This window comes from Chinchilla lanigera, unplaced genomic scaffold (assembly GCF_000276665.1).
Source record: "Chinchilla lanigera isolate Chin_1 unplaced genomic scaffold, ChiLan1.0 scaffold00039, whole genome shotgun sequence".
In the NCBI taxonomy this organism is placed as follows: domain Eukaryota; kingdom Metazoa; phylum Chordata; class Mammalia; order Rodentia; family Chinchillidae; genus Chinchilla; species Chinchilla lanigera.
The window spans coordinates 14,634,444-14,659,566 of NW_004955440.1; the positions used below are offsets into that span (position 1 = coordinate 14,634,444).

General features: G+C 43.7%; 1 protein-coding gene across 1 annotated transcript in view; it reads left to right on the top strand.

Moving 5' to 3' along the window:
* The window catches only part of Epc2 (enhancer of polycomb homolog 2 (Drosophila)), a 71,212-nt gene extending 60,484 nt beyond the window's left edge, over nucleotides 1-10,728 (top strand). The window contains exons 10-13 of the mRNA XM_005390801.2: nucleotides 4,574-4,710; nucleotides 6,272-6,431; nucleotides 7,268-7,601; nucleotides 8,544-10,728. Of these exons, the coding sequence (XP_005390858.1) occupies nucleotides 4,574-4,710; nucleotides 6,272-6,431; nucleotides 7,268-7,601; nucleotides 8,544-8,616 (704 nt within the window). The 3' untranslated portion in view covers nucleotides 8,617-10,728. The remainder of the gene's footprint in view (nucleotides 1-4,573; nucleotides 4,711-6,271; nucleotides 6,432-7,267; nucleotides 7,602-8,543) is intronic.
* The last annotated feature ends 14,395 nt before the right edge of the window (nucleotides 10,729-25,123 follow it).

Genomic DNA, 25,123 nt, shown 5'->3' on the forward strand with positions numbered 1-25,123 from the left:
ATGCCCCTCTCTTCACAACCCCTAATCTTGACCCAGAACCTGTTCTTAAAAAAAGAAACAAACATTGTGGTAAAGCATTTGTTAAAACTTGTAAAAAAAAAAAAAGTCAAGTCCTAACTGATAGGTGAAAAAGTGCTAGAAAATTAGATTTAAAACAGTATTTGAAAAATTCGTGCCCTCCCCAAGATTAATATCGTCTTAGCCCAGTTTGAAAAATACTGCAATAAAAGTTAAAAGATGATGAAAACAAAGGCAGACACGAGCACAAAAATCACCTGTTCATATTCTACTGGGAAATGATCATCTGAAGATCCAGACTGTTTCTGTTAGCTTTTTATAAGATTATCATGAAACAACAATACAAACCTAGCAAATACCTGTGAGAAATTTACATATACTCAAGAATACCTCTTCGGGCTCAAATTTAAGAAACAGTGTCTAGAACTTTTAGATTATATATTAGTGTAAAATCTGTGGGGTTATCCACAGTATGTTTTTCATGGGTCATTGTCAGCAAATGGGAGAGAAAGGTCAGCATCAGCAGAGCACCGTGTAGGAACCACAGACCTGAAAGGTAGAGGGTGAAATGAAAGATGCCTAGGACCTTTGAAAACAGTCGGCATTCCAAGGATGGTGACAGGTATTCTAAGAAAAGGTACATGGGTTCATTGGAGGAATGAAAACAGACTGTGGAATCTAAGATGGATAATGAATCAGATACGTAGGAGTTAGCCAGAAAGGTTAGGAGCTTTCGTGGAAAAGAGACTGTGGGTTATATATGCACAATGTCTAAAAATTCAAGTGTGATGCTTATGTATAGAACCACACATCTGGACAAATAAAGGGGAAAATTCTCCAGTAAGTATACCAGTCTATTAGAATGTGTTATCTCAGAACATTTTGTAAAACGTTTAACTTCCCATCTATCTAGAGAAATACTGCTACCTTCACAAAGCAGTGTACATTTACAGGACTTTGCAGTTTTAGGTGAATTCCCTGCAAGCTAGCAAGTCCCACCCCTGCCCCTGTTGGGCACCAACTAGCGAAAAGAATCTGGCTCGGCTCTGAGCAAGAGAGGCAGAAAGGGTTTCTTTCTGTGCATTTCCACTTGGCTGCGTGTCAGCACTAGCTCAGTCAAAGCTGGGTGCCTACCCTCTGTCTCATTCCTAAGTAGGTTTTTTTTCACTATAACTGTGATCCTTTCTTGATATATTTTAATAGATGCTTTTTTTTTTTTTCCTAAGAACTGAACCCAGGACCTTCACATTGAGCTACATTTCCATCCCTTTTTATTTTATTTTGTGACAGGGCCTCGCTAAATGCCTAAGTTGACGGATTGAGCTCAAACTTTTGATCCCGCTGCCTCAGCCTCCCACAGTAATGTGTGCTTCTTGATGACTTAGAGTCAGTGTAAGGAAAGTCTCTTATGGACATATTTCAGTGACTTATAAAAGGAAAAGTAATTCATAAAAAGAGTGATTTTAATCACATTTCTTTTTTTCCTTTACCTGCTAGTAAGGTCAGCATGGAGAAGAGTAGTTCGTTACTGCATCTGCACCATTAAAACTGCACCATTTTCCCTTTACCCTAAAAATGGTGGAGGAGTTAGGGTGTTCCGTATGTGTTCCAATTTTTTGGTCATGATTACTGTTTGCTGTTTTTACTAGAGGTGAAGTAACCCTAAGTAGTACTCTAGATAATTCTGGATGAAGAACATTCACTTGTTTCAGATACAAAACACCTTAAAAGTAAAGAAAGACCTAGTTGTCAAGACTGGATATGTTTTGAGTTTAGGATTGGGAGAAGATTTTTTTTAAAAAGTGAATGCAGTTTTTAAAGGGCATCCACACTATAAAATTGTGTCCATGACACTCAACCAGAAACGGATCAGAGATGAGATTTTTGGTGTCTAAGTTACCTTAAATTTTAAAAAGATTGAGAAATACTGACCATTAATCTGTATAATTTGAATTGAGATTGGGTTAGGATTTTACGAGTTTGTGAGGAGAAGGGTGCATTTCTGAGTAAGGTGATGGTCCCAACAGGAGAGATGAGATGCAGGCGTTCAGGAGAGCAGGCAGTCTTACACATCTCTTTTCAGCATATACGTAGATGGCCCTGTGCTCCTAAAAGCAAGTTAGAACGCGTCCAGTTAGCAATACATCGTTAGCCATGAACTACGAACCCCAAAGTAAAGTTTTAATTTAAAAACTGATTTGTTCATTTCACTAATGTAGATACGTACAGGTTGTGTCCCTGATCTAAAATGATCAGAAGCATTTCAGATTTTTGAGTGTTTTTGATTTTGGAATATTAGTGTATGTTTTACTGATTGAACATCCCTACTCTGAAAATCCAAAATTCAGAATGCTCTGAAATCTAAAACTCTGTGTCATGCAGTCAGGAAGTTCTGTATTTGGAGCATTTCCGACTAGGGATGCTCAGCCTGTATCTTATTACGAATTAGTAAGATTTTATCAGCTACCTTACAAGATTTTGAAAAGAAAAAAAGCTTTTCATCCTTCTTTACATTTTGAAACAGGCACCAAACTGACGTTCTCCTGACTCAGTCTCTTCTGCGGAGTTAACCCCTGCGAGCCTCATCTTTCCACGGCGCGTGAAGCTCAGCCCTGGGCAGTTAGTGCTAGAGTTAAGGACTTCGTTAATACCAGACTCCAAGTCCATTTCTGCTGAGGTGGTCCACTCATTGTATATCCGGGGCTGACTGTCTTATTTACACGATTTTCCTTCCTGCCTTTGTGTGCAGTAAGCTGTTTGTCTCTTCCCGGTGGCCTTCACACATCTGGAAATTCATGAATGCTTTGCATTTTCATTTGATTTTAAAGATAGAAACTAGAATTTCACTAGACATAACTTGTAATATGTCTCAATTATAAAAACATTTTTTAATTTTTCATATGTGATCCTACTAAATAAAATCTTCGGAAGGAGTAATGTGACCTGGATTTTGGGTATAGTCCAATCTAAACCCCTCCCTGTATGTCATATTGACTAGATCACTCAACTGCATATAAAACTTGCAAGTATTTTTTTAGTACGTTGTTACAGTACATAATATTTGTTATCCCCCTGTGGAATGGGTACACGTACACATCCTAATTCCTTCTGTCATCTCTTTTCCCCCTCCGTCGCTCGCTCCTTCCTCCCTCTCTCTTGATCCCTTCCCATTGAGAAGGTTCTGTGTCCCTACTTCCTATTACTTATCTTTCACTTTGCTCTTTATAACTTGGGTTTCTAATATAAGAGAAGTCCTGGCCTATTCAAACTCGTGTCTTGATGTGTTTCATTTAACGTTCGGATCTCCAGGTGCATCCGCTTTCTTGCGTGCGACTGAAATTCATCTTCATCGCAGAGCGGTAGTCCATTGCGTGTGTTTCCTTACATGCATCTTCTCCTCCCCACTGCACTGGAGACCTTTATAGCAAGGGCCTTCTTAATGGCTTTTCCCATTCTCACTGTAACTCTTGGTACCGCACTGCACCAGAGTAGATAGTAAGTAGTTGTTGATTTAAATAGGAGAGAAGAAAGCAAGCCATAAGAAGCAGGGGAGGGTTGGGGCTGTCTCGCGGTGGGGCAGCACGAGACCCTGGCTTCAGCCTGCCGTCGCAGGGTAGAATTACTGTATTGATGTGATTGAGTACGTCACACCTCCGAAAGTGTACCAGCTTCACTGGGCATAGTAATCTTAGTTGCTTCAGAGGTGGAGGCAGGCGGGTCACAAATCTAATGCCAGCCTTAGAAAGAGGGCCGGGACATATAGCTCAGTGGTGGAGCTTTGCCCAGACATGGGCAGGGCCTGAGTTCATTCTCAATGCGGGGGGGAAGAAGTACTAGCCTCCACGGAAATAGCTGTGTCCCCTAACTTAGTTTATCAGTGGTCTGCTTAAACACCAGTGAATGAAATTTTGTTTGCATTTCTTTGAGAAAAATGATTGCTGCTATGATTTTTAGTAGCTGATGGTTTAGTCAGTTAAGAAAAGAGATCTTGTTTTATTTGAAACCCCTTGTTAATATACTTGATCACAGCATAATCGATTACCTCCAAAGATGCATTGTATCTCTAATGTTCAGAAAGCTTTTCTGATTACCAGCACATATTTTTGTGGATTGGTTTTATTTTAAGCCTTGAGCCTGTTGGCTTAACTGTGGCTTGTAGTTATGTTAGATGAACATCTTTGTTCTCTACTCTGGTTTATAATAAAAGGGAAAGTGTTTTCACTTCAGTGTCATGAAAACCAGCTACAACTTAGCCATCATTATTCGTAGTACCAAATTCGATTTTGCCTCATTATATAGCCATCGTAATAGAATCAAGAGTGATCTAAAAGACACTGTCTAAATGTCCTCACTGTGTTACACAATAAAAACTGCATGTGAAACATGTAGGATGTGATATTAAAGCAATCATGGGTATAAGCGTATGCCATACTTGAAAGATTAGTCGCTTGGGTCAGGGTTTTTTTCCTGGTATATTGTGATTTAATTGTGCAATAAGTTTACATCATATTCTGTGTTGTTGAAAATACTTTAAAACATATTTATCCTTCACCAGTAACGGGGGGCATCACAGAAGAGCAATTTCAGACACATCAACAGCAGTTAGTTCAGATGCAAAGGCAGCAACTTGCGCAGCTTCAGCAGAAACAGCAATCTCAGCATTCCTCGCAGCAGACACATCCGAAAGCACAGGTAACCTGCCTTTTAATCATGGTGCTGTCTTCTCCTCTTTGTTTTGTAATTATGTAGTTTTGTACAGTTTCAGTCAAGTCATAGGAAATAACTTTGATTGCCACTCTTGATTTTAAGAATCTAAATTTATTTTTAATTTATATGATTTTAAGTGACTGGTTCATTAACTAGTCTCTGAAAATTTCAAAAAGAGTACTGGAGCCAAAGATAGTATTTTTTAGTTTAGGAAAGAAATAATTGCTGCTTTTGGAAGGGTTATTGAGAACTCAGAGAAATCAGTGTATTATTACAACCGTCATCTCCCCGATTTTTTTTCAAGAATATAACTTTTAAAATGCCTTCCTAAACCATGTCTTTAAGTACTGTGTGTAGATATGCCTTGTAGGGCGATAGGTAATTGTTTTGAACTATGCAGTATAGCCCCTTGCCTCTGTAAATCACATTTTCTTGTTGTTGTTGTTGTTGTTCGGTACCGGGAACCAAACTCACGACCTCGCTCTTGCCAGGCAGGCGCTGTGCCCCTGAGCTAAATCCCCAGCCCCGTAAATCACATTTTCTATAGAAAAAAATCGTCACTACAGGAAGTTGTTCACAGACAACAATTAAATAAGGGTATTAGTGATAAGAACGAAAGTACTTAATAAAACCATGGGAAGAGACTGCCAGTACTTTGATATGAGAACCCTGTAAGACTCAATGTGAACTGCTAGTCTCCAGAGCTGTGTAAGAAATAACTTTGTTATTTTACGACTTTAAAAACAAAACCAAAAAATTATTTCCAAGTTGACCAGCCTAAAAACACTAAAGTTCAGAGTAAGTCTTTTTGCTCCATAACTCTGAAGGTTCTTCAGACATGATAAGGTATCTGAGTTTCGTTGCTCTGTGAGCTCTTAGGCCGGGGTCTGCCCGTCACAGTTGGGTTCATTTTAAAAGGGTCAGTCCATTGCCCTTAAAGACCCTGAGTCCCGCACCATGAACATTTCAGCGGCCCTGGGCACTGTCAGCTACGTCTCCTGGGTCATCCACGTAGGTCTGGAGCTGGCTAAAAGACTAGAGGGCTGTTGACTGGAGGAGCAGTTAGCAAGTTTCACACATAATCAAGGAGTGGTCATTTCACTTACCTGTGTTTCCTTTTTGGCAGTCTCTTGTATTTAAAGTATTCTTAGTCTACTGAAAAAGTTAGGGAAGGACAAAGACAGGTTTTTCTGTTATGGCAAAAATGACTGTTAGTCACGTCTGTGATTCACTTATTCCATCATATCAGCTTGTCAAACATTTTAAAAATCATTTATTAACACGATTAGAAAAATTAATAGAACATTATGAAAGGTTTGGCTTTTTTAATACCCTAGTTCTTTCTCAGAAATAATTCTTGCTAGTTTTTAGTCACTTCCTACTATACATACCAAAAATAGTCTGTGGAACCCTGGATCTCTTCATCTAAACACCTGTGACTACTCGGGGTTCGAAAGGCAGCAGCCTCTTGGGTTTACCCCATTCCTTAAAATGTTTGTGAAACTGTAACTGAAAAACTGAGAATCTGACTTTGTCCGTTTTACAGGGCTCGAGCACCTCTGACTGTATGTCCAAAACGCTTGACTCAGCCAGCGCCCACTTCGCTGCGTCTGCGGTGGTCAGTGCCCCTGTCCCAGGTCGCAGTGAGGTAGCTAAGGAGCAGAACTCCGGCCACAGCAGCATAAACGGTGTTGTCCAGCCTTCAGGTATGGCTGCCGTTCCCACACGGCACTCACTGGCCTGAAGTCGTAACTCAGTTGAGTTTGGTTCGCTTTTTTCTATATCCAAGGGAAAACGTGTGAGAAGGCAGTCAGTTCTCTTTAGAATACCTTTGGAAAGGGTAGTTACTTTTCTAGAACTCACTGTTTTCTCCCAAACGCTGGATATACCTAGCTGTGCAACACTCCACCCCTCCTCGGTGCATCCAGAGACTGTGAGTTGCCTCAGGTTTTAGGAAGTCCATGCACTGATTAAAAGTGAGCTATAACCCAGGACCGTCTTTAACCAGCTTTTAGTTCAGGTTTACTTTCCCACTCTCACATATCAGTAGGCATACTTTCTCTGACGATGCCTCATGAGACACAGAGTTGATACCAGATCCCGTGTGCCTCCTGCTACCCCGGTCCCCAAAGGCTTGCTCTTCAGCTCGCTCTCATGCTCGAGGATTTTCCAGGTTTGCATTACCCATGATCCAGATTCTTACTCATGTTCATGTATCTGTAAATTCTTGGAGAGACTTGGCTGTCATTTCCATCTGTCCTGTTGTACTTTCCGCCAAGGTTGCCACAAATAGAGGCAGTAGAATACTCTGCGAAGCCTTTTTATGCAGACAAAAACAAGAGGGTATTCTTGGTGTTACAGCTAGTGAGTACCTTGCCCTTGCTGACCGTCGGCTCTCCTCGGAGAGGCTGTTAGGCGGAAAGTTAACTTCGTATTCTATTAGAATACGAACGTTTGCATGTGTTTTTATTAAACTCCTGGTTTTTAAAAAGAGTTTTATTAACGTCCCATGACACTAACGGAGTGTATTTTTTTCTTTCAGGAACCTCTAAAACATTATACTCGACCAATATGGCTTTATCATCCAGCCCAGGGATTTCCGCCGTACAACTTGTAAGGACAGTGGGCCACACTACCACAAACCACTTAATCCCAGCACTGTGCACAAGCGGCCCTCAAACCCTTCCCATGAACAATTCCTGCCTGACAAACGCAGTGCACCTCAGTAACGTCAGCGTTGTCTCTCCAGTCAATGTGCACATCAACACACGGACTTCCGCACCGTCGCCAACAGCCTTAAAACTTGCCACCGTCGCTGCCAGTATGGACAGGGTGCCAAAGGTTACTCCCAGTAGCGCCATCAGCAGCATAGCAAGGTGTGTGTGTGTTGCAGGTGCCGCCCCCTCCCTCCCTCCGTGCCGCTTCCCCGTGGGGGGGACGGGCCGCACTGTCGCTGTGTAAGCGGGTCTGTTAACAGACTTGGCTTTGAACAGCTCTTGAGGGTGCAGCTCTGTGGCTTCAGTTACTCGTTTGAAGTTCTAGTAGGGTGCTCAAATGTCAGCCAGAATTGTTTACAAAGAAAACTAAAATAATCAAGGGAATGTCAGGTGGCACATTAATGAGAGATATTTCAGAGTCCTCACCTATTGTTATATTACTGTTTTGTGGTCTGAGCAGCCTGAAGGATGAGAATTGTTATTAGTTTTACGCACAGTTTTGGTTTCAAATCAAAACTGGTGTTTTTTTTGTATTATGCCAAGAAAGAAAGTAAATTATTCTAAGTCTACGGTAATAAAGTTGAAAAAATTCTGTAGTTAACTAAATCTGTGCTGTATCTCAGAGTGAGTTTGCCTCTTTCGGTGACACTAATGCGAGGAGAATACTAAATCAGAAACAGTTGATTTGCATGGCACATGACCTTAAGCCTAGGGAGTTAAACTCTAGTAGCAGGTAATTTAAGCAGTATTATACTCCTACTGCTAATTCTTTTGGAACAGTATGTGCTCTGTTTTGTGAAAAACTTGGGTTCTCCGGTGTTACTTATTTCATAAACAATTGATCGTTAATTTCTATTAAAGTTACTTTCTTTCCTAAATAGTTATAATCAAATAATTAGAAATTTATGGAACTTCTGACCTGAAGGAAACTTCCTCATTCCTGTCTAAAAAATGAGCTGAAGAAAGCTTCCTCATTCCTGTCTGAAAAATGATAAAAATGGGGAAGGATCGTGTGAGATCATGTAATGTCATCTGTAAATACTAAATGGTAATATGTTCTAGAGAGTATTAATATTTATTTTACTCTTTGCCTTATTATAGAGAGAACCATGAACCAGAAAGATTGGGTTTAAATGGAATAGCAGAGACAACAGTAGCTATGGAAGTGACATAACCTAAAACATGAGGCTTTGACCTGTGTGGATGGTGTGCAGTCATTCATATTCCAGCTGAATGCAAAAGGCGGCGCTCTGTGGATCACAGAGCGTAACAGTGGACCTAAGTGGACTACAGTATATTGGATGTTAAATCCATGTGTGATGTATATTTTGTAAAATTGGGAAAATCACTACCTTGTAAAATAGTTTATTTGTATCATCAATATTATTTCTGTTACTTGAATAGTAGATATTCATCATCATGCTTTTGCACTTGAATTTGCAACTGAATGGATTTTAAAAAATAATTCTTTAATGGGATCATGAGCATGAAATGGGATCCTGCATCACTTGTTTTAACTATTTATTTTGCCATGTTTACATTTTGTATCTTGTAAAAATAAATCCAACTTTGTGTCTAAAAAGTTAAAGATTCATAGCTAGGAAATGAAATTCTTGTAATTTTTTTTCTAAAGGAACTGTAAAGTTTTCACTTGGTTCATTTTGTTTCACAATTTGACTAGATGGACTTTTTGGTAAATACTTTAGTGGCATTTCACTGTCAAATATGAAGTTCAAGGCAAAATAGTATTTTCTATTACTGTGCAGGGGAAAGGGATGGATCGATACATGCAAATTTAATGTAGTAACTCACTTTTCCATATATTTTGAATGTATATTTCTATTTATAATACCAGTTTATAAAAAAATTACACAGAAAAAATGGACTAGGAAAAATTATGTGTCTGGCACATTTAAACTGTGCAGATATGACAATTTTTCAAGGATTACATTTTATCCGAAGGCTGCATTTTAACTGGCTTTAAAACTGTAACACACCACATAAATGATATTTACCGGGTATGTATTGCATTGTACCATTGCAATAATTATTGGAAGTCTAGATATCGAGCCATCCCCGGTGTTGGGAGGGGGGAGGTTGTGGCAAGATTGTCTTTTCAGTTCTGGAGAGTTTTCCTGTGGCTACAAGGCAAGTAACGGGTTGGAAAAGTCTGGCTGTAAGCGTCGGACACCTTCATAGTGTAGTGTGTTAGTGACTTTTTTATACGGTTCTTGTAAATTAGATACGTGTAGTGGTGTTTCAGAATGTTTGTTTATGCACTAGTTCAGACAACTTTCCCTGTTACTTGTTCTTGATAAGTGAAAACTGCAGGGAAATAAAAAATACATATCAAAACATGGACATGCTGCATATGTGTTTATTTCACAATGTGCACACAGTGTAAGTGAAAACTTAAGGGAATTGATAGCACTTAACAGCACTTTTCATTTTCACAGTGCTTTCCAAGCATTAATGAAAAGAATTTAAGAAGCTCATCTGTGGGCACTATTGGGTTTCAGATAATCCAGTGTAAACTACCTTTGATACAGAAAGTTCTTAAAATATTTTACAGAATGTAATTTGCAAGTATAGTGGTCACTGAAATCTCATAAATGAGCCTTGTTTTATAAATTAAGAGTTTAGAGTAGAATTATATTGCAAGGGGGTTTTTGTCAAGTAAGTACTGGGAAATGTAAATATTTTTAATGAATACAATTAAAACCATTTCAAACTTAACATAATTTTATACTTTACATTTTTTATATCTGCAGTCCTGAAAGTTGTACATTGACATGTCAGTTGAATAATGGGCCAAGATTTCTGCTGAGAGTGGTTTTTATTCAGGTCCTAAATGTGTAAAGCAATTTATGGTCAAAACCATAGAAAAAAAAAATTTTAATTTCCTCGTTGGCTGTGACCTGATAGGATCCATGCTCGTTTCTACCATACTACCTCTGGACTTACTCATTGCTGATGATATATAAAGGAAGTAATTTCGATTTGATATGTATTATGACTGTGTTCATTCTGCTTATAGTTGGATGTTATCTTCTTGTTATTAAGGACTTAAAACAACTTCAGTGCCAATTTCAAAGAAAGCTTTTCCCCCACTTTACTGGAAGTAAAGCATGAAGCAACTTGCCTTATGTGATATATATGTTATAAATAAGTAAAACAAACGAACCGTCTATTTTACAGTTTCTGAAGGTGGTGGCCAATCCAGAACGTTGCTCAAAGACTGATGACCAATTTATCTGTTCCTTTTGAAGTAAAGTAGAAAAAATAAGCCTGCCTTCTGTTGGTGGTTTTAACTGTTTCATGGATGGCATTTCGCTTATTTGCGTACACATTTTTCCAGTGCTTTTCAAAAAATAGAAGCCGTGGGTATCTTGTTTCACTTACTAAATTGAAGAGTCTATCTCTGCAGGGGGCACAGCCAGGGCAGCACCCCCGTTTCTGTTCTGAGGAGGTGGAGTTAGAGCGTGGGGCTTGTAGAATACTGGGAATGCGTTTCCTGGGAGGGGGGTAGGGACAGAAGGTTGGTGGCTTGAAATCATCAGAGAAGTTAATTACTTTAGGAGTTAACAGATGGTTCTGGTTTTAGCATCTAGAGGGCATATTTGTAAAATACATACACAATACCTATCTTAAAAATAGTATGGTATTTGCAGCTGCATATTTGGGGACAGAGGGGGGTGGGACAATAAGGACTTGACATTTCAGACACTTCCTTGTTTTTGTTGGTCAGTAATACACTAGTGACAAGTGTTTTCCTTTAACTGCCTTGGCAAACTACTTAATTAAAAGATGAGGATCGCTGAAGGAACCCTGCATACTGTATTGTATTAAAGTCAGCGCTTCCCATCAATAACAGCCGCATTACACCGGTTCCTGGAGCATGTGGCTTGCTCAGTGACTTTTCCGTTCAGTCCCACACCAATTCTGTGACGTCCTATTTTCCCATTTTACAGATCAGAGAAGTAGGGTACCCTGTGCTATATAACTAGTAAATTACTAAGCCAGGAATTACGTTTGGGTAGTCACCACCCTTCAACCACGACCTCCCATCTTTAACATGAAAAAGGCCATCTTGATGGAAGGACTGTGCTTCTCAGTCCACTTGCTGAAAACGTCCTTGCAGTTTAAATTCCCTTCAGAAGACAGTGTTCCCACTCTCGCACCGCCACACTGAGTGCACTAAACGTTACTGAGGTTCCTCGCCCAGCACCGAGCAAACCCAAACCAATTTCTCCCCGTCTAGCCAGTTAGTGCTGCAGAACTCTCAAGCCAGCACCAGGCAGTGGGAGCAGACCCTGGGCCAGGATTTGGCTGAGGTTACCCTTTTCTGGGCCGCAGTTCAGCCATTTGTAAGATCGGCAAGTCCTGAAACTGCAGAGGAGGCTACCCGCACCAGGCTGGCAGAGGTCTTCGCGTTGTCTCTATGTCCTGGACGCTTACGAAGGAAGCCAGTGGTGTTGCTTTAAGGTGAATATACAGTTAATCTAGAGCTTTGTAGAAGGCATTAATATCCAGGTTGACAATAAATGATTTATTACATCATGTAGCTAAGCTTGTGTGAACCAATAATTCTAAGCAATGACTATAAGATTCAAAGATTATACATACGGGGGAAGAGCAGGGACAAAGGAGAAATGATTGAGAGGGAGAAAACAGCATGGTAGCGAAAGAATTTGTTGAGCTGGGCTGTAATCCCTTTTCTGGTATTCGTATCCCGGAACTCTTGTTACTCAGTGAACGGGTGGAGTTCCACGGTGTCTAACCTGTCCTCCAGCTCCAGCGCCATAGGAATCCAACTTCCCCGCCACCACCCACCCCTACCTCCACCCCCTCCCCCACCTCCATGACGGTCTCCCCCCGTGGTTTCGTTGCTTCCCAGAAAATTCACCTTTCATGCCATTGTCAGTATCCGTTGGCTTACTAGCACCATTTGAAAGGATCAGTAACAAGTCAGCGCCCGTGTGCCCTCCTACAACCCCTCCCTTTCTGGTGCGTCCGAAGGATGCTTACTTATACAGACTTATTTTGCTGTGACTTAACTGTAGAGGTTTATGTTTCAGCGTAGAGAAGAGGTAACACTAAGCCACACGTGGAGTCTTTTTAGTCCTATCAGAAAACTTCACCATTGCACAAACTTGATTTCATGAATAGCACTTTCTAGAGCAGTAGCATTTTTGACTTCCCAGTGTTGAAAATCTTTAACCTTGAGGGTACGTGAGAACACTGACCTTCCTCTGCTTTGTCCCAGGGCCACTGGACCCCACGGGCGCACAGCTCCTGTCTTACTAGTACCTACATGAAGTGCTCGAGTCACTGCAATAAGTAGGTTTCAGGCCACGACCCGAGTGAGCCCAGGTTAGGGTTAGCCACAAGGTAGGACTTCAGCTCTCAGCATAGAACATCTGTATGTTAGGCCCCAAGTAAAAGAGAGTACAAGCTTAGCGCAGATAGCACTGTGGATCAGGAATCCAGCAGCGCTGAAACCAAGGTGCTGCCTGGACTCCACGCTAGGGCCTCAAGCGGGGAAGGCTCCGGTTCTAAACTAGGACTGCAGCATGATTCCCGTGTAGCTATAGGATGCCTAGCAGCGTGCTTCAAAGCCAGCGACGGAGAGCGTTTCTGCTGCTTGGGACTCCAGAGACGGTCTGCGAGGCCCTCTGGAAAGCCCCATCTGACGCAACACGGTCCAGTAAATTCAGTTAATGACCAGCGAGTACATTAAATTCAGCTGCCAAATGCCTTCATGTTTGCCACACTGTAATGGGGGAAGCAAGTCTCTGGCCTTGGGTGCGCTTGGGGCAGGGAATTAATGCCGGGAGTCGGAAACCGAGTGTGTCTGCCACATGCTTCTAACCGGTGACTCCATTCTGCTGCCACTCCCAGCCTTCTTCCGGCTTGGGATTTAGGGTAATTCTTTGCCTCCATATAACATCCGTCTTAAAAAGACAATTGAAGCTACTCTAGTGCACACATTCTGCTCTTTTGTAAATCATGAGCCCCAGTCCCGGACGCTGGGCAGGTCCTGTTGGCAAGGGAGGTAAGACTGGCGGCAGCGCCAGCGCCTCTAGAAACAATGGAGAGCGAGCCGCAGAAGCTCAGCATCTGGGTGGCCGGCTGGGGTGGGCGGGACGCTGGCCGTCCAACGGGGTCTGCTTTCCCTTCGGAGCTGCGCAGCAGCGTGCAGGCGGCCGAGAGGAGTGGGGTGGTGAGGAAACCCAGGTGATAGTGGGTGTTAGCAGCACTTAAAAAGCATGGCACACAGGTCCGAAAGCCTCTCCCACGCTCTGGCTGTCAGCACCTGGGAGAGCATTTAAAACTGCATACATGACCAGTGGTGCTGTGTGCCTATAATCCCAGCACTGTGGAACGCCGAGGCGAGAGGATCATCACTTCAAATGGGCAACTTAACTAGATCCTGTCAAATATTTTACAAAAGGGTTGGAGATGTAGGTTCAGTCCCCGGTACTAAAAACAAGTGTGGTCTCACTCATCCCAGGCTGATCAGCTCAAAATCAAAAGTGAGTCAGGGTGCCGGCACCTTGTGCTTATATTGTTTCTTTTATTTGCTTGTGTCGTTGGTTGGTTGGGTTTTTGTTTTTTCATAAGCTCACTACAGAAGCTAAAGTTGAGAATGACTAATTTTTCGGTTTTGTAGTTGTGACATTGAACAAGTTACTTTATTGGGAAGCTCAGAATTTATTTTGTTAGCTGTCAAGGGAATTAAATTATTTTAATTTAATTAAAATTAAATTAAATACATCAGCTCCAAGGAAGTACAGAGAATTCCTCCCACTGAGCAAGCTCCGTGGCCACTGGAAATCATGTGAATTATGAAGAATTTCCTGTAACAAATGCTTTTCCTGCCCCTTTAAACTATGGAGAGTGTAGGATTTTTAAAAATGCAGTAGTTCCATTTCGGTGGCTCATTACAGATTTAAAATGTGCTGAAATTATCTTCAGCAGTTCTTAAATATGCCTCGCACCTTCCCATCTGAAACATTCTGAATTCCCACAACCGCTCCCAGAACATCATGCTCAGAGAATTGTTCCTCCAAGGTGGTGGTGTCAGCACTTCTCAAGTGCACATTCATTGCCAATGCAAGAGGTTTCCATCCTCCCTAGACCATCAGCTGTCAATATGCCCTTTCCACGTGTATATTTATTACAGTAGTACAGCGGTGTCCCCTTTATCCTTGGGGGATGTATCTCAGACTCTCAGTGGATGTCTGAAATCAAGGGCAGTGTGGAAACTGCTGTGCAAGTCATCTCTCTGTATCCACAGGAAAATAGTTGCAGAACCCTGTGAATATCAAAATGCATAGCTGCTCAATTCCCTTATTTGAAGTGGCATGATATCTGCACATAACCTATGCATGTGCTCCTATATACTCTGTCATCTCTAGACTACTTATACACTAAATGCTATGTGAATAGTTGTTATACTCTTATCATTTAGGGAACAGTTATAAGAAAATCTGTACATATTCAGTGCTTTGACAATTTTTTTTTTTTTTTTCAAAAAAAATGGCTCCCAACTCTTAGCATACAGCCTTATGAAAACATGTTGCAGGCCATGTTTAAGTCAGTATCCATTGTTAGCCAAAACAATGAACTTCTAGCCAAAAAAATTCCCAAAATGAGGTTACTGAGTTAGAGGAAACGTGTTTACAATTTTGGTAGGAATTAACAGAATGAGAATAATCGAATTTGGGGGGGTTGTCCATTGCTTTTTTGAGACAGGGTCTCACTATGTATTTCAGGCTGTCCTTGAATTCACTACGTAGCCCAGACTGGCTTTGATCCCCAAGGCAATCCTCCTGCCTCAGCCTCCTGAGTGCTGGGATTATAGGTGTGCACCATTATGCCTGACATCTTTTACCAATATTTGAGGGTTCATTGCTACCCACCCTCACTGACAAGAGTTCTGAGGCAAGAAAAATAATATCCATGTAGGTTTAATTTCTCTTATAATGAAAGCATCCTTTCACATATTTAAGGGTCACTCTTGTTCTTTCACCAGATTTTCTGTTGAATTATTGGTCCTTGTCTTTTTTTCACTTAGCATAATGTTTTTAAGGTTTATTCATGTGATAGTATGTGTACATTTCATTACTTTTTGTGTCTGCACAGTATTACACTGTATGTTAGCATTACAGTTTGTTTATGCATTGATTCATTCGTAGGCATTTTGGGTTGTTTTTACCTTTAGGCTATTGTGAATGATGCCACTACGAATGTGCATTTGTTAAAGTACCCATTTTGTGGTGCTTTTGAGTCTGTGACTAAGAGCAGAGTTTCACGATCATATAATTCTAGTGCTTTCAGAAAGCACCAAATGGTTTTCTACAGGGACAAAGCATTCCCCATTCCTACCAACAATGTATAAGATTTCTAATTTTCTCCACATCCTCACCAACATTTATTTTCCTTTTTAAAATAATTAGAGCCATTATGGGTTTGATTTGCATTCCCCTGATGACTAATGAAATTCAGTGTTTCCAGTGTGCCTATTGGCCAGATGGAGAGCCAAGACTTTTGCTCATTTTTAAAATTGGGTTGTTTGCCTTTTTAGTTAGGGTGAACTGCAAGAATCTTTTATGTATTCCGGGTACTGGATCCTTATGAGCAATATGATTTGTAAAGTTTTCAACCCATTCTGTAGCTTGGGTTTTTTCTTTAAAGACAATAATAAAAAGACAATAAAAATGATACAGAATTTCAAAACAAGCTGAAGGGAAATTAATAATGGTTATTATATTGCATATTGTAATCTTCAAAGTGGTTGCTCAGATTACCAGATACAGACATGTAAGATTGCTCAAACAATATAAGCACTAACTGTTCCTTTCAGTGAACTAATAGAAATTAGTAGTACAATTATTTAGCTATCTTGTACGTGTGTGCATGCATGTGCGCATTCCTTCCTTTCTTTTCTCCTTTCTCCATCCCAGCTATTCTTTCCTTTTTGAGAAATTTCTTTCCCTTTCACTGTAGCTTGGGTTTCTTTTGGGTTTTTTGTTTTTGTTTTGTTTTGTGTGTTCAATTTCCCGATAATATTGATCGAGATAATATTATTAAAAAATGATTTTTTAAAAAAAAATTTTGAGGTTCTATTTACTTTTTGTAGCTGTTGCTCATACTTTTTGGGTCATATCTTAGAATCCATCACAAAATCCAAGGTCATGAAGATCTTATCCTGTGGGTTTTTTTATAAGATTTGTATGGCATTTAGCTCTTATATTTAGGTCATTGATCCCTTTGGAGTTAGTTTTGTGTAAGGTGTGAGTCGGAGAAAACGTCGTTCTCTTGTGCGTGTCGTCCATTTTCCCAGCAAGAAGGCCAGAGCTTCTCACCGCCCTGGCCAAAGCATGTAGGTGCAGGTGACGCCCGCTGTGACTTCCCTTCCCTGGGGCTTTGCGCGGACACGCTCCCATCCCCGGTGTCTACGGCTGCCCTGCCCCGTCCCAGGCTTCCGCCAGGGAGCCTGGGGACAGCTTTCCCTGTATACCCCCGTCCTCCCCACCCCTCAATCCACTGAGCTCCTTTCCTGCAGCTGACCCAGGGACGGAGGTCTTGGATCCCAAGCCAAGAAAGCTCTTATACTCATTTATAACCACAGTGCCCCAAAACTCCAATCTGGAGGACATTTGTGAAGCACACACCCTCCGGGCCGGCAGCCACCCGAGAATGCCAAGGAGGAGGCTGCCTGGGAGTGCAGCAGGCTTGAGGCCTTCGCGAGCCCTGACCTGGTCCTCCTTGATGGTCGATGTCTCTGCCAGGGAGCAGTGGGTCTGGGCTGGGAAAAGGGTCCTAGGGAAGCTCTGGTGGCTTCACTGGAGCGTCACAGACTGCCTCATGGCTGTGGTGAGAACCAAAGTACATTTCTCTCTCAGGAAATTGCTTGCGTGTGATTTTTTCTGCACAGCCTTGTCAGCACCTCTTGATGCCTCCGCTGCACGATTGTAAATCCTGATGAGCTCATGCCAACCCCGCAGCACCTCCCAGGGCGTTGTGCGCGAGCGCGCAGGGGCGCATGCACGTGTGAGGCGAGTGCTCTGGCCCTGAGCTGCACCGCACCTGAGACAGCTTGCACCCTCCTGGGCTGTGCTTAGCAGAAGGTTATGCTCTGTTTCGATTTTTAAGTTTATGTTTTTGAAAACTAGGAAAGTAAGAATTCTTCGGTTACCAGCTCCACTTCAAGGGCTTGACAGCCACGTGCAGCTGGGGCTACAGTGCCGGAAGGTGCAGGAGCTGGAGGCGGTGACAAAGCGGTAGGGTCAGCTGAGCAGGGAACTCACAGCCCCGCTCTGTACTCCTGGGTGTTAGCAGGCCTTTTCTTTTCGGTGGGGAGACAGGCCCAGAGGCTCTGGGACTCCCGCTCCCACCGTTTCCACCTGCCCACATCACCCCGGGCCGGGAACCAGAGAGCCTCGGGCTCCAGAGCAGCCGAATTACTCAGTCCCCCTCCTCCCGCAATCAGTGTCCTCCCTCGTGTCTCTTCTGCCTGCCTGCTGGCCGCGCCCATGCTTCTCCATGCTTCTCCTGTGCCCGCGCTGTGTACCGCACTTCCTGCCCTAGGGATCCAGCCGCGTCACTGACTTCTTCCTTCACGACAGTCATTTCTGTGTCTACACAGCCCACCGTGCCTTATTAAGACAGATCCCAGGTACCCTTAAAACACCCTGATGTGGGGCTCCTTCTCCTTTCCATCTACCCCTGACCCCACCCCTGGCATCCTCTCTGTTTCTTCTCTGCTCGAGGGTGAAGCTTGTGTTTGTTGAAGCCCCTGCTTCACTGAGCGGTTGGGCGGGCCGTACACAGCGGCCAGGTAGAGCTGGCACGCAGCCCGCCTGCCCTAGGAGGCCAGAGGCAGCCTGAATTCCTCTGCACTGGTCGGGCGTGCTGACAGCCTCCTTCTCCACACCTTCCTTCCCTTACTCCAGCCCAGCGTGTCGCCCGGACAGGTTTCCAGAGCTCAGGCCTCCGACACAGAAGGCGGGCCCTGCTCAGGCGGCCACTTGGTTATTGTACCAGAATGCGTGCCCCTTCCACAGAGAAAGAGGAGCCGCTGAGCGTCTCGGAGCAGCAGCGTGAAGTCAGGGAGGATTTGTTTCTCAGCCTCCCTCATCTTCACCCACCCACCCGCACTCCCACCTCTTATACGGCAGTGCTCGCGTTTCCCAAGAGCACGTCTCTAGACTCAAGACCCCATCAGCGGTTCTCAGACAGACACAGATTGCTTGGGCCTAGGCAGAGTCTGGCTCGGTAGACGTGGCCGATGAACCTGCGTTCCTACGTCTTAGGTGGTGCTGATGCTGCAGGCCCAGCGACCGCACTTTGAGAACCACTCTCTTAGGAGTAGCACTCGGGCCTCTGTCACTACCTGAGATGCCCCTGGCCCCTGGCTGGGTGCGCCTGAAACTCAAGTGTCTCTGTTGTTCAAAGCACAATGCCTGAGCCTTCAGGGGGAGAGATTCTGTGGGCTGTGGATCGTTTTGTTTCCCTGTAGCAATTCCTAGGTACTGTGCTGCCAAAATGTTAGCCAGGAAAAGAATAGCCAATGTTATTTTGCACACTCTGTGTATTTTTGACAAGTGATGATGGTATTTGCAATGCTCCACGGAAGTATTCATGAAATTCCTCCCCTCACCCCCAACAGAGTGAGTCCAGGGCTCTGATTCTAGAAGGAGAAAAGCTCTTTGGAGCTCTTAAGCATGCGCTACACGCATCACAGGGAGAAAGGCCAGGAAAGGTCTTATTTTAGAGAAACCTGCTTCTGCCTGGGTGCCTCTCCCGTTGCACTGATACCGATGATGACTTCTGGGGAACCCCAGCTCAGCTGTGAAAGCCACTCTGTCGGCTGCACGCGGAAAGGGAGGCCCCTCCCCCACCGGTGCCAGCTTTTCCTGCAGAGCAGGAAGCCTCATTACACGACAGCGAGTTGGAAATTGCCAGCAGGAGAGCGATCCGAGCGCAACGCTGAAACCCCTCTGCGGTCGTCATCTCCGAGGGGTGACTGCCTGTCTGCAAGGACACCTTGGATGCTTCCCCACACTGCAGCAGCCTCCCAAATTGGACGTGGTTTCATGAGCTGACGTCTGGATCTGCGGCCTCCTGGGAAGGTGGGGGTGGAGGAGACAGCAGATTTTAAAGAGCTCCTTAAATTAAAACCCCGAGCGTCTCCAGCCTGCACAGTGAGAACTGCGTCAGCCGGGCGTGCTTTCTCTGCGCACAGCCTACAAACGATACTGAGACACGGCCTCTGGAACGGCCTGTCATTTCGCTCTTTCTGAGCTATTAGACGGCGCCTGCTTTAGAAGCCAAACCACCAGCCGTGCAAGGCAGGGGTCCCGGGGAGGGGGCTCACTGCATTGTGAATCAGAAGTTCTGATCACCAGAATCAGAAGAGCTTTCTAAAAATATCCATGTCTGGGCTCCTTCCCGGGCCAATCAGATCTGAATTCTCAAAGCTGGAGCCTGAGCATCTCATTTTTACCTCGCGTGTACCTCGGGAAAGGAAATGTTCAGCCCGCAGTGAACGCCATTGCTTCAAGCCTGCCTGCCACTTACTCACGGAGTGAGAGTAAGAGACTGCTCGGAGCCGGGTTCCCCACCGAGTCAAAGTGCGGCGTGTCACCTGCCGCCAGGAACCGCGAGAAGCAGAGGGGTTGGCAGTACAGGGAGCTTAGCAAGCAGCAGGCCCACACTCGGTCCTCACAGCGTGGTGGACTCTATTTGAACTTGGGTGAACAATTGAATGAAGACTCTGGAGTACAGAAATGAAGTAAGAAATAAAACTCAAAGCAGCTCGGGGTACAGCTCAGTGGTAAAGAGCTCACCTGGCTATGTGAGGCCCCGGGTTCCATCCCCAGTGCTGGCAACGAACAAACAAAAAACGGATAAAATGGCAAACTGTGGATTAGGAGCGAGTACTCACAATGCATTTATCTGGTGAAGGATTTGTGTGCAGAATATAGGAAAAAAATTGATAAGTCGGTGATAAAACAGGAACCCAACAACAAACGGTCAAAGACTTAGACAACCCACAAAACAAGATATTAAGTTGACTGACAAGCACAAAAAAAGACATCTCACATCATTAGTCACGGGGGAAAGGTGCAGTAAAATCACAGTGAAAATCACTCCGCACCCGCTGGAACAGCTAGAACTCAGAGGATTGATAATCCCAAGCGATGCTGAGGGTATGAGGCCGGCAGAGGGACAGCGTCACACGGTGCACTGGCTTTGCAAGTCCGTTTCGTAGTTTCTCGTAACAGTAGGCACACAGTGTTTAAAACATAAGCCCAGTTTCCACCCAAGAGCACAAAAACCTTACGTCTACAAAAAGAGTTCTATTTTTATAGCTGCTTTATTTGGGATAGGCAAACACAAGAAGCAATCCACATGTCTATCAATCAGTGAAAGGATTAACAAATTACAGTGTGCTGCAACTCAGTGTCACAATGAATGAACTACTGCTCCACCAGCAGGGACGAATCCCAAAAACGTTCTGTTGTGACAGAGAAGCCAGACATTAAAGGGTTTATTCTGTCTGATTCCGCTCAAAGTCCAAAACAAACACATCTCTTCTGTGGTGATAAAAACAGATCAGGAGCTCTATCCAAAAGGGGGGGTGGAATGATCACTGGGAGGAGACATGACTGGGAGATTTTTGTGGATGGAGTAGTTCTGTCTCTTCTAGTTGATGGTAGACATACAAGATGTGCACTTGTCATAATCCATCAACCGAGACTAAACCCGTGCATTTTAGTATGTGTAAATTATACACCAATAAGAGAGTGTTTGCCAGAAATAAAGTCTCACATGAGAAATTCTCAGTGACAGGGTACAAAGAATGATATGGAAAGATGGATGACGACTGACTACAGAATTCATGACCAGCTAATTTGCCTCAGTCACTGGAAGTATCTGTGCTTGAAAGGAGGTGTGAAGTACGTCTAAATGTGTGAGAATATCACCTCCGCTCTGCAGTGTGACCCACTCTCCACCCTTGGAATCTTCTTGCTAGGTTAAGAAGCTTTCTCTTCTCCAAGGCATGTGCAAATACAATGTGTTCACAGGGGGAAAGCATTCCTCTTGGATTTTCTTTTTTTTTTTTTTTTTCCTCTTGGATTTTCAACTTGTGCATTTACCAGAGACTGCCCTCCCCATGTGACCCTGTGATGCCTTGCCTTAACCTGGCCAGTACTCAGGAGCGAGGCCTGACTGATGATTGCACAACCTGCACATCACCGAGGGTAATAACAACAGTCAGCTGAAGCGCATCAAACATACTTAAATGCATGAGTGCCTAACAACATTAAAATAGCAAGGGCAGCGAGAACAGATCTAATTGATCATCACTGGAGGAATGAAGCCACTATTTTGAAAACTGATAAGTAAAAGGAAAGAATAAAACATTTGTCGTGTCTTCTCTCCATTGTGCTACAAGACAAAACAATATGGACCCTTAACTCGTAGGAGGTCAGCTGCACTTGAGTAGGAGCAAAGCTATTGCGCCTGGCATTATGTAGTTGAGTGACGGCGGCTAATGTTAGGCTCCAACCTGACTTGATTAAGGGATACCCAAAGAGCTGGTGAAGCTTCCTTCTGGGTGGATGTGTGAGGGTGTCTCAGAGGGCACAGTGGGTGAGCCAGCAGAAGGAGTGGGAAAGATCTAGCCTCGCTGTGGTTGGACACCAGCCAGCCAGCCAGGGGCAGGATTAGAGCAAAATGGTAGAGAAAGGGCTGATTTGCTCCTGGAGGTGGCAGCCCCTTTTGCCCATGGACAGCAGAACTCCAGATTCTCTGGCCTGTGGACTCCAGAACTTGTCCCAGCAGTCCTCCAGGTCATCAGGCCTTTGGACTCAGACTGGGACATTGTTGGCTGTCCTGGTTCTGAGGCTTTTGAACCCGGACTGACCCAGAGTACCTGTGTGCCTGCGTCTCCACCGTGCACGTGGCAAATCATAGGACTTCTTAAGCTCCCTATCTTCATGAGCTAGCTCCCCTAATAAATCCCTCTCAGCCTAGGCATCCATCTATCATCTATCTACTAGCATCCATTTACCTATCTCCTGTTGCTTCTGTCTCTTTGGGGAACCCTGATTAAACAAGTTGGCTTTATTTGAATTATTAGTATCAATCTAACAGCTTGGCAAACTTTATGAAAATATTAAAAAGACACGAAATCTTTAGCCATTCATAGGGACTGTTTGGCCTTGAATTTCAAACTCAATTTCCTGAAGTAGAGCCTATGTGCTGCAGTGTACCTCCACTTCAAAGAGAATACCGTAAATTTCCCATTTGTCATAAACCCAGAACCCAGGTTATTATGGTATATTAATTACAATTAATGAACAAGTATTGCTATGTTATTATTAATTAAACTCAATATTTTATTCAGATTTCTTAATATTTGCCTAATGTCCTTTTTCCGTTCTGAAATCCCATCTGGAGCACTGCATGATATTTAGCCGTCAGATTTCCTCAGATGGCTCTTCGTAGTGCTGCTTCTCAAACCTTCCTTCTTCTGGAAGACTGGAACAGACCGAGCAGGGCCGATGAAGTATTTTGTACAACATCCCCTGGTTGAGTTTGAGGCTCTCCCTTGACTCAGCTGTGATTGCGGGTGTTTGAGAGAAGACCACAGAGCTGAGTGCCACCCTCAACCCACACAGCAAGGGTATAAAGCATCAAAACGACTTATCACTGAGGATATTAAACCTGATCACCATACAAAATTGTCCAGAAGTATTTCCCCAACAGATTCTTAAATATGTTTATGAGCAGTGTGTAGTGTAATGTCTTTTTAATGTGATGAAAACAGAAATAAATTCTCTGATGTATGCAATGTAGTTGCCGACACTTCGTGTCTTCCCGGAGCCTAGGGAAGAGACACAAACACCACAACAGCAGAGGATGGTGCCCCCTAGGCCACCCAGACTGATGCAAGTGTCTCCTGGAAGCCTGTGTTCTCCAGCCTGATTAGGTTGTAAAGTCCTCCAGAGCGGGAAATCACACCTTCGGGTGGATTTGTCTGCACCTTGACGCCACTCCTGTGCTGCTCAGCAGTCTACACATAGTAGGTGGCCAATACATGCTTGTGATATAGCCAAACAGGTCTGGAGAGAAGGAGGCTGCCTTCCTGGGTGTTCCTCCTCGTGCTGTGAGGCACGTCTTTGAGAACACTGGTGAAAATGAGCCCTTGCTCGATAGGCCAAAACTACCTGCTGGGCATGACTGAAAGAAGGGGTTAGAATCGTAAATATGCAGTTTTGCGTCTCCGTAGCATCTCCCAAGGACCTAAGAGCCACACTTGACTGTGGCCGCTACTGGAATAGTACATGACCTCGGTCTCTAAGACTCCGTGGGAGGACAGAACCCAAACACTGATGACTGCCAGGCAACCAGCACGGCTGGCATGGTCTCTCTTATACGAGCCAACCCTTTCTACTTTTCACCTCTCTGGCTCTGAGCCCCTGTGCCTCCCCTTATGGACTTCCCTTCAGTTGGCTTTAAAACTTCTAGAGGCGACACAACTGAGCTATGTATTATTAGTCTCCAGCTAGTTCTGGTGTAGGTCACACTTGTGATGTGTGGATTACAATGATCACGGTTGCTCAAGTTACTTTTCAGGGATGTAAAGGCCATTTTTATCAAAATCGCCGCCTCTTCACCTGAGCCTGCCAAAAGATCCAATGGAGGAGGTGCACACCTGCAATCCCAGCACTTGAGAGGCTAAGGCAGGAGGATCACAAGTTCAAGACCAGTCTGAACCACACACCAAGACCCTGTCTCAAAAAACAAAACAAACGTTCCACCATTTTATGAAACTGTATCCCATGGAAAGCCATGAAGATGTGCAGACCACTGATCACTTCCTATCACCTTTTCCCCTTGTCAAAGATAAGGTAGCTGAGGGTGTTTGTAGTTGTGTCTGCATCTTCTAAGTGGTTCCATTGATCCTCAGGTCTGTTTTTTTGCCAGTGCCATGCTGATTTTATCACAGTAGCTTTGTAATATAATTTCAACTCAGAGCAGGGTGTGGTGGCACATGCCTGTAATCCCAGCACTCAGGAGGCTGAGGCAGAAGGATGGTTGCAAGTTTGAGGCCAGCCTGAGCTATAAAGTGAGCTCAAGCCCAGCCCAAACTACATAGCTAGACCCTGTCTCAAAAAAAGACAAAAAAAAAAAAATTTCAAGTCAGGGATTGTGATGCTTCCTCCCTTGCCTTTGTTTCCCAGGATTGCTTTTGCTATTCTAGGACTCTTCTGGTTCTTGATGAATTTTAGGAATGTTTTCTCTAGACCTGTGAAGTATACTAATGCTATTTTAATTGGGATTGCACTGAATCTGTACAACAATTTTGGGAGTATGCATATTTTCACCATGTTGATTCTTCCTATCCATGCGCAAGGAATATCTTTCCATTTTCTGAAATCTTTACAGCAGCTGGGCATGGTGGCACATGTCTATAATGCACTGGGGAGGCTGAGGCAGGAGAATTATTGCAAGTTCGAGACCAACCTGGGCTACAAAGTGATCTCAAGGCCAGCCTGAACCACACATTGAGACCCTGTCTCCAAAAGACAAAATAAAAAAAACCTTCTGAAATCTTTGATCTCTTTTTTCAGAGTACTGTCATTTTCAATGTATAGCTT